Source organism: Oncorhynchus kisutch, unplaced genomic scaffold, assembly GCF_002021735.2.
Source record: "Oncorhynchus kisutch isolate 150728-3 unplaced genomic scaffold, Okis_V2 Okis07a-Okis12b_hom, whole genome shotgun sequence".
NCBI lineage: Eukaryota > Metazoa > Chordata > Actinopteri > Salmoniformes > Salmonidae > Oncorhynchus > Oncorhynchus kisutch.
The window spans coordinates 3,801,888-3,811,024 of NW_022261984.1; the positions used below are offsets into that span (position 1 = coordinate 3,801,888).

Here is a 9,137-nt window from a genome sequence, read left to right on the forward strand (position 1 = left end):
ATAATAATAGTGGTGGGGGGGGGGGGTAGTTTAAAAAATGTACACCAAAAGGTATTTGAGGATACTTTAAAAGGAGTTACTTGAAGAACCCTTTGTAGAGCGTTTATGGTATTAGTATACAAGTGGAAAGTGTTGGTGTGTGTGTGTGAGAGAGAGACAGAGCGAGTTAGTTGTACCTTCTGGTGTGTGGTGCAAGACGGCTCTGCATGCAGCCTGAACAGCCTGAGGTGCCGATCACTGGGGGGCTTGTAGTCAGCTCCATAGGTGCTTTGCTGCCCCACTCTGGCCTGAGGGCCCCGAGACTGAAGGAGAGAAGAGTGGAGAGATGGATGAACCCCCACCTTTAACCAACTAAGAGCATCAGTGAAAATTATTCATTCTAGTAAGCATTATGAGACAATCTCATTAATGACCTATTCTTACTAGTTGAATAGCCTAGTGTTTATGTTATGAAAATGATCAAATATGGCAATGATAACCCGTACTAGACTACCTGAATTTGCCTTAAAGAGTGCATTAAATTGCTCTTGTTCCCTGATATTTGAGATGGTCATTCGTCAAGGATAAATCGGGGTCACCCTAGCAAAACTAAAACAGGCTACGTGAGACAGTGGCTAAATGTGTGTTGGAAAACCCATAATAGTCTATGTTCCATAGAACGTTTGGAACGTTTGAGTCAACATAATATACTTTTATCGATTCCTTAGTTACGCAGCGATATCATAAATAGGGCGATGTCACAGCGTTCCAAAATAATCTGAGTCTTCGTAGCCGTTCTAAAAACATTGGTCATAAATGAAAGAACAATGAACAATACAAACATCGTAATAAAATCAACCATGAATGGGCGGTTTCACTTCCTTCAGTCTTCACAATGCACGTCTTATTCACTGTATGGTTCTCTGTGTAGGCAATTGTTCATTGTATGACATCACAAGGGTTGGTCTTTGTCGATTCAGGTAGTTAGAGGAACGTGCATTAACGTCCTGGACCAGACGTAGTAGCCTGGGGGCGGTGAGAAAGGTGTGGACGCGGTCATAATTTCACCGTAGGTTTAGCCTCTGACGTAACGAAAGAAAAGCACACCTACATTTGTCAGGGGAGAGTTTGACGGTACTGAAATCACAAGTGTAGGATTAGGATACGGTAAACTAACATATATCACAGTCAAATCCAAGTTATTGGTTAAAGTTCAGTTGAATGCCGAGTGACGCTTTGAACATAATGGACACTCATGTGAAAGCAGGACAAGTTTACCTTCAACACAGAAATGTAGAAAAGGTAAGCACGTGACTTTATTTAGCGCACTTAATTGTACACATCCTGGTACTTTATCTGTCTTGTTTTTGTGGAATGACAATAAAGTCAATAGGAACATATTGTATTTATTTGGATTTTGAATGCAGCTTTATAACAGTCTTGTAATGTAAGTTTTTATTTCGTTTATTTCGAGTGTTTTGATATTGGCTATTGCTGTTATCATGTAAACTGCCACCCCCTTGTTTACTCTATGTACTGTGTATGACAGCCATCTAATCCCTCTACCACTCCACTTGACATTTTAAAGTATATGATTGCAGTATACGAGGACATTTACTGTAGCCGACATGTTGAAGTCTTTTTTGCAGAGACAGGCTACGTTGGTAATGGTGCGTGTGTAAAGGTGTGAGGGGGGAACGGATCCTCACATGCGTGCCCAGACACAGTACCGCTCACAGTTTCCTCATGGCACATTCCAACGCAATATGTCCCAAATGGCACCCCTATTCCCTTTTCAGTGCACTACATTTGACCAGGACTCACAGGATCTCTGGTCAAAACTAGTGCACTATGTAGGGGATAGGGTGCCATTTGGGATGTAAACTTAAACACGGCTAGGCATACGTAAAACAACGCACGTACTGTACCTGAGCACACATACCTCCTCTACCACTGCACCTTTATTTAAAAATAGGCATATGTGCTGGAGAAGGTGGTGGGGGTGATATTCTGAGTCATTTGACTGTGTTGTGGGCGAAAATGGCAAAACTAGATACTCACTTAAAAATAAAAAAAATTCTCACCCACAATCTTTTCTCCCATTCTCTTGGCCTTTCTCTTTTTCTCCCCATTATTTATGTCTTCCCTCTCTTCCCTCATCCCCTGTCTTCCCTCTCTTCCCTCATCCCCTGTCTTCCCTCTCTTCCCTCATTCCCTCTCTTCCCTCATCCCCTGTCTTCCCTCTCTTCCCTCATCCCCTGTCTTCCCTCTCTTCCCTCATCCCCTTTCTTCCCTCATCCCCTGTCTTCCCTCTCTTCCCTCATCCCCTTTCTTCCCTCATCCCCTGTCTTCCCTCTCTTCCCTCATCCCCTTTCTTCCCTCATCCCCTGTCTTCCCTCTCTTCCCTCATCCCCTTTCTTCCCTCATCCCCTTTCTTCCCTCATCCCCTTTCTTCCCTCCCTCCGCCCTCCCTCCAGAAGTGGAAGCAGCATTGGCTGACTCTCTACCCCTCCAGCCGCTGCGGTGTAGCCAGGCTAGAGCGCCAGGAAGTGGGGGGAGGAGAGCGGGCCGGTCCCTCTGGGGTCTGGAAGCACCAGGACAAAGTTAAGGAGAAGAGGGTGATCCGTCTGTCAGAGGTCAACCTTACTGCTGTACTTGTCTTCCTTACTAGCACTGACTTTGATTAGCTGCATTATTGAGGATTTTTTGTTTTACTGTCACTGACTGTGATACAGTATGTGGTTGTCTTACCTAACTTAGTTGAATGCACTATAATTGGCTCAGGATATGGACAAGCCTAAGGCCCTGTGAGAGACTAGCGTCCTGTCTAGAGGGAGTACTTTTACATCAAACTGGCTCATGCTACAGAAACAGGAGATAGGCCCCTGCTCCTATGAGCTGTTAGAGCTTGCACAAGCCTTACCCCCGATCTATCTCTTTAATGCTGAGTGCCAAGCAGAGACGCACCAAGTCACATTTTTTACAGCCTCAGGATAAGAGTGTCTGCTAATGGAGTAAAATGTAAATGTAGGTGATCAGGGTCCTGAGGCTGCCCCCACACGCTGAGGCCTGCCCCAAAGACAACATGGCCGCCTTCTGTGTGGAGACAGACGGCAGGAGGTTCGTCTTCGCAGCGGATAAGGACGACTGTGTGGAGTGGGTGGAGAGGATGTGTGACCTCGCCTTCCAGGTGAGAATAGCAGCTTCTGTTGTTGTCTTGTGACTGTTATGGATCAGTCTCAATTCAACATTTTGACAGTTACAGATCGAAGTAGAATCATACTTTATTAGCGTTCAACAACGCTGAATTAGGAATGTGTCTCGCTATTGGTACAAGGCTAACAGCAAACGCCATTATTCACTGGTCTCTCTATCATTAAACTCTTTTCATCACCAAACGGTTATTATACAGAGGATGTGTACACTCTTAGAAAATAGGTTGTAAAAGGGCTCTTCTGCTGACCCCATAAGAGAAACCTGTTTTGTTCCCTGTATAAACCTCGGTAGAAAGGGTTCTACATGGAAGCCAAAAGGGGTTCTCCTTTGGGGACAGCCGAAGAACCCTTTTAAGGTTCTAGATAGCACCTTTTTTTTCTAAGAGTGTAGGTATCTGTGAGGACAGTTCTCACTGTCTAATGTAAATACATGTCTTGTCTCCCAGGGAGGCTCCACTGGTCAGCAGCCCCAAATTCAGATGGAGGACAACCAGATCTACGTCTCCAGGGAGGAAGGTGAGAAGCACATCAGATATCCTAGTGGCCACACAAACTATAACGAACAGCCATTCTTCTGTCTGTTTATGTCTAATGGGCGTATGATTACTGCTGTATTGGAACAGGTTCTTCTTTTCAAAGATATTACTACGAACAAAGGAAAGATGAACACAAAATAGAAAACAAGAAATAGAAATGAACACCGTCCATAGTGCTTCGGTCATGACCGCCTCTATCCCTCCTCTCTCCCCTCAGTTAGTGAGTTCAGGGTGGGTGTGAAGCAGACGGATGTAGCGATGCGCTGCGGCCTCCAGGGGGAGTACTATTGGCTGCAAGTGGCCCAGGACGGGCTGGTCCTTAAGGAGGCGGAGACCAGGAAGAGTTTGCAGGACTGGCCCTATCGGCTGATACGACGCTATGGCAGAGACAAGGTCAGTAGAACCATGGAATTTAGAATCTCATTGAGCCATAGAATTAGATTCCTAATGTGTTACTACTTTTAATCTAATGCTACTCACTAGTGTCTAATTTCAAGGCCGTCACAGTACGGTACTATGCTGCGCTACAAAGGCAAAACGCAGTAACTACATACTTTTTTTGACTGCAAATTCTGACTTCAAAGTCTTTGTCTCTCTAAAAAGACAGCCATTTCTGGTACTTCATGATATGTTCTGATCAACTGTTCTTGTGTCAGGAAACAAAATCCCACACTAATCTGATAATATACCTGGCCATTACAACAGGTCAAAGTTACTGTGTTTGGCCTTTTTAGGGCAGTGTGGCTCCAAAAAAGGATGTGTCTAAGGATCATTGTAGGGTCATCAGTGTCCAATCAAGAAGGTTTCAGGTTATAATACGTTTGGTGCCCACATTCAATTATGCAATTTTCCAGTGAACACCTATGGGAATTTTCTCAAATCATTGTGTCCTCTTGGTTCTCCCACAGTTGACGTTCAACATCGAGGCGGGCCGGCGCTGTGACTCTGGACCCGGAACCTTCACCTTTGAGACGTGCCAAGCTGACGTCATCTTCAGCCTCATCGAGACCGCCATACGGGAACAGAAGGCCGTCGCCGGGGACGAATGTGAGGGCGACACTGTGGTTGCTAACCGTAGCCCTAATATGCCTCGTGCTCGTTCACCACTGCCCAAACTACCAGATAGCGCAGCCATTTTGGAGGGCAGCTACAGTTTTAAGCCAGTATTTTCAAATGCTATTGGCTCAGAGCAGTGTTTGTACTCACAGCCGCCTAATTTGATTGGCTCTGAGGAGTGTCCGTACTCTGAGCCAGCAGACAGTATTAAACCCAAAGCCCCTAGCCTCAACTCCTATCTGACGCCCCCAACAGCATCCACCCTCACCCCCTCTATCCCTCTACACCCCTGCAATCACCATGTCAACCGAACGGAACCAGTGTACGCCGACCCAGCAGACATCCTCTCACTCACACCCCCGAGATCTACACCACCACCACCCCCGCCCACTTCCTCTTCCTGCTCTTATCACCACGACAACAAGCCAGAGCCGGTCTACTCCGAGGTGTACGACCGTGCGAGTCCCCTACCTGACAAGACTCAACAACAGAAACAGAGCCAGGACCAGCGGGGGCAGGAACCTGGCAAAGAGGAACCCATCTATAGTGCGCCTTGTGTGGGGACCCCAGCCAAGGGCCCCAACACTGACCCGTTCGCCCACCTTTACAGCCAGGTCTGCAAGCCAGGCTCTTCATCACCATCATCATCATCATCCCCCTCTTCCTCACTGGCCTCCTCTTCCTCCTCATCATCATCGTCATTGACCATTACCAGGACCTTGGCCACCAGGAGGCCCACTGCTAGACGCCAGTCACCAGAGGTCATCTATGAAAACATGGGGTTCATTTAGGATACTCTGCTGCGTCTGAAATGGCACCCTATTGCCCTTTAAGGTGCCCTACTTCTGATCAGCGCCCATAAGGATATATTCAGACCAATACACACATTCACTCATTTCACAATGTTATTGTCTACTTACTTTATTTATTGAACTTGTTTTCACATACAGAATCATAGTTTTTTCTTATGATGTAATAACTTTTGTATAACGTGTTATGAATATCAATATTGCCCACCAGTGTAATGGACATGGGAGAGGGAGAAAAGAGCCACAGAGATCTTCCAGAAGTCTGTCAGTGGTCCATGTAAATGTTTTCAAACAGTGTTAGCCGCCTCCTCCCCAACAGAAACCAATGACTTCCGCTCAGTCTCACATCCTTTTCCTCGTGTACTTTGTTTTACTGATGTGATTCAATAAAACAATAATGGGTGTGTATCCAGTAACTCTCCTTCCACTCTTTGTTTTGTGCATTGATTGTTTTTTTTAAATTGTGCCCCTCAATAAATCAGACTACTGTTCAGTTCAATGCTGTTTATATAGGAATATGTGAACGTTAATAGGCCTACTACTGTATATTTCAGGCTCCTCTGTGGTTGTGGGCGTGTATTGACGTTTGGTTTAGAGAGATTTGAACGCTTCCTGGTTTAACACATTGTAATAGTTCTATTACATACTGTACTGTACCTGACCTGGAGGTTAAGTAGCCTATTATACCGTGTTAGAAATAGCACCAAATCGGACACCGAATAGGTAGGTGAGAATAAAAAAATACGCCGTATTTTGATACACTTCAACCGTACTTTTTTGTTTTGTTGGTTTCTGTAGGCGCTTCGTTCCCCCCTGTCCTCCACTTTTGACAGAACGCCCCGAGCGCACTTTTAATGATGCTTAACTGACGCGCGGTCATCAACGGACATTCTTCCTGATGTCACTTCTCAACATGCGGACCACCTGTTTTATGGCCGTGATCTTGTGGCTCACAACTGGTTCAACTCGTTGTCAAACACCAATTCCCAATGTTCACGGAGGTGAGTACAGTACAGTTGGACAAACGGCCTCTCTCTCTCTACATACAAAATGTATAGCCATTTTAAAATGTATCGCAATTCCTAATGAATACGGTAACGTTATGGAGGCTACAATCTAATTAGTCATAGCAATGCAAATGATGTTGCCTAGCAAACAAGTACATTTGTAAGAAGTCTATTATCAGCACCCAGTGTGGTTTTGGTAGGCTAATTTATTCATCTGGGAGTGGAGATGGTTAATTACTTAATCCAACATTTAACCAGAAGGGAAGGTTTGAGGCATGGTCGAGAAATGCCCATTAAACAACACCTTTAAAATGAATGAAGACAGGCGTGTCATTTCACTGCTGTTTTCACTAAGTACCTGGAATAATGCAGAGTGAGTATAGACTGGGGTTACAGTGTTATCCTAGTTTTGCCTGCTTTCATGGATAGATAGGCCTAGGCTATAGGTCTTAGATTGTAATACAGAGAATATGGACGATTAAGATGCCCCACTCTTTGTGGTGTGTGTGTGTGTGTGTGTGTGTGTGTGTGTGTGTGTGTGTGTGTGTGTGTGTTAACACACAAATGCAACAAGGAGCAGTTTACCGGACACATATTGAGCCTATGTCACGGACTAAATAGCAAACGCAAAGGAGAGTTTTGCCCCAAAATTGTCTACCTAAATTAGCATCGAGTGACTGGTGAGTAGGGGTTTATTTATTACACTGATTCTGTTGCAAAACATTTCTTAAACGGAATGAAATGGGGAGGGACCTAACTGAATTTGTCCAATAGAAACCATTTTTTGTTGTTTGGACTAATTATTGCACCCCAGCTCTGGGTAGCAGCCGACAGACCACAAGAGTGTTTCTCAGTAGAGGAAGTGACACAATTACTGATGCTTAGAAATGGTTCCGTAAAAGTCCCTGTAAGTCAGTCTCATCCTTCGCACATTCACTCAAAGGTCAAAGACAAATAAATGGGGCGGAGGAGGGGAGTCTATATATTACGGATCCCTAGTCCAAAGTAGTGCACTATAGGAAATAGCCATTTGGGACACATCCCTAATGTTATGTCCTGTTCTCCTCAGGGTTAGGTGCAGTTCTGGGGGTGTCCAACGCCAGCGTCCTCCTGCAAGACCCCAGCTCTGAGACACTCTACCTGGGAGCCAGAGACTCCATCCTGGCCCTGCACACCTCCAACCTCACCTGGAAACACTCATCAGTGAGAGAGAAAGGGAGGGAGAGACAGAGATAGGGAGGGAAAAGGACATAAGAGGACGGAGGGAGGGACAGCGAGATAAGAGGGGAGAGGGAGGGACAGGGAGATAAGATAGCGGAGGGAGGGAGGGACAGGGAGATAAGAGGGGAGAGGGAGGGACAGCGAGATAAGAGGGGAGAGGGAGGGACAGGGAGATAAGAGAGCGGAGGGAGGGACAGGGAGATAAGAGGGGGAGGGACAGGGAGATGGGAGGGAGGGAAGGAGGGACAGAGAGATAAGAGGGCGGAGGGAGGGACAGGGAGTTAAGAGGGGGGAGGGAGGGACAGGGAGTTAAGAGGGGGGAGGGAGGGACAGGGAGATAAGAGGGCGGAGGGAGGGACAGGGAGATAAGAGGGGGGAGGGAGGGACAGGGAGATAAGAGGGGGGAGGGACAGGGGGATGAGGGGGGGGACAGGGAGATAAGAGGGCAGAGGGATGGACAGGGAGATAAGAGGGGGGAGGGACAGGGGGATGAGGGGGGGGCAGGGAGATGGGAGGGAGGGAAGGAGGGACAGGGGGATGAGAGGGAGGGACAGGGAGATGGGAGGGAGGGAAGGAAGGAGGGACAGAGAGATAAGAGGGTAGAGGGAGGGACAGGGAGATAAGAGGGGGAGGTACAGAGAGATGGGAGGGGGATACTTTTTCACTTGACTGTGTGTGTGTGCACGGTTATCTGTGCATATTTCCACTCTTGATCTTAGCTAACTGGCAGTGAAACGAGTGTGTATTTATTTCGGTGTTTTCATGATGGGAGTATTCATGAACACAAAACCATAGAAAAACCTACGTCTTACCTGGGACAAACACACTATGCCAGACATTGATTAAACCTAGTCCTGGACAACTTTCTCAATAGAGATTCTCCACTGACACTGCTTTTTAGTCCAGTACTGGGCTTAACCTGATGTTTAACTGTGTGATGTAACTGTATGCGTTGGTGTGTTCTCTCTTTGACTTCCGTCTCTGTCTCTGCAGATTAAGTGGGAGGCAACAGAAGAGGAGAGGAAGTCCTGTATGGGTAAAGTCAAGAGAGAGGTGAGCAACGTGGGGTGCTCTTGATCTGTGTTTGAAGTGGCAAGAAAACTGTGTGTCTGTGTGTGTGTGTGTGTGTGTGTGTGTGTGTGTGTGTGTGTGTGTGTGTGTGTGTGTGTGTGTGTGTGTGTGTGTGTGTGTGTGTGTGTGTCTGTGTGCTGCTCTGTAGTGTATGTACATGGTTAAAGGTGATGCCATGCTTCACACCCATCACCTTTGCCTTTTGTCATACTCATCTATGTCATGATGTATGATACCGTTACC

At 46.4% G+C, this 9,137-nt stretch overlaps 2 protein-coding genes across 6 annotated transcripts in view; both read left to right on the plus strand.

The window, feature by feature from the left end:
- Nucleotides 1-1,026: 1,026 nt before the first annotated feature.
- dok1a (docking protein 1a) lies at nucleotides 1,027-6,007 on the plus strand. Of its 2 annotated transcripts, none has more exons than XM_031814903.1 (6): nucleotides 1,027-1,281; nucleotides 2,457-2,630; nucleotides 3,011-3,169; nucleotides 3,641-3,710; nucleotides 3,948-4,123; nucleotides 4,639-6,007. In XM_031814903.1, the coding sequence occupies exons 1-6, from the start codon at nucleotides 1,201-1,203 to the stop codon at nucleotides 5,575-5,577; spliced, it is 1,599 nt and encodes a 532-aa protein (XP_031670763.1). In that variant the 5' UTR covers nucleotides 1,027-1,200; the 3' UTR covers nucleotides 5,578-6,007. The 2 variants fall into 2 exon arrangements, with proteins under 2 accessions (XP_031670763.1, XP_020325315.2); XM_020469726.2 differs by having other exon boundaries at nucleotides 1,028-1,281; nucleotides 2,457-2,615.
- Nucleotides 6,008-6,176: 169 nt separating this feature from the next.
- The window catches only part of LOC116352758 (CD209 antigen-like protein C), a 96,979-nt gene continuing 94,018 nt past the window's right edge, over nucleotides 6,177-9,137 (plus strand). For 2 of the 4 annotated variants that reach the window (XM_031814914.1, XM_031814916.1), the window contains exons 1-3: nucleotides 6,195-6,596; nucleotides 7,672-7,805; nucleotides 8,817-8,876. In XM_031814914.1, the coding sequence (XP_031670774.1) occupies nucleotides 6,494-6,596; nucleotides 7,672-7,805; nucleotides 8,817-8,876 (297 nt within the window). In that variant the 5' untranslated portion in view covers nucleotides 6,195-6,493. Of the gene's footprint in view, nucleotides 6,597-7,671; nucleotides 7,806-8,816; nucleotides 8,877-9,137 lie in introns of all 4 variants that reach the window. The other 2 variants (XM_031814915.1, XM_031814917.1) reach the window with 2 other exon arrangements.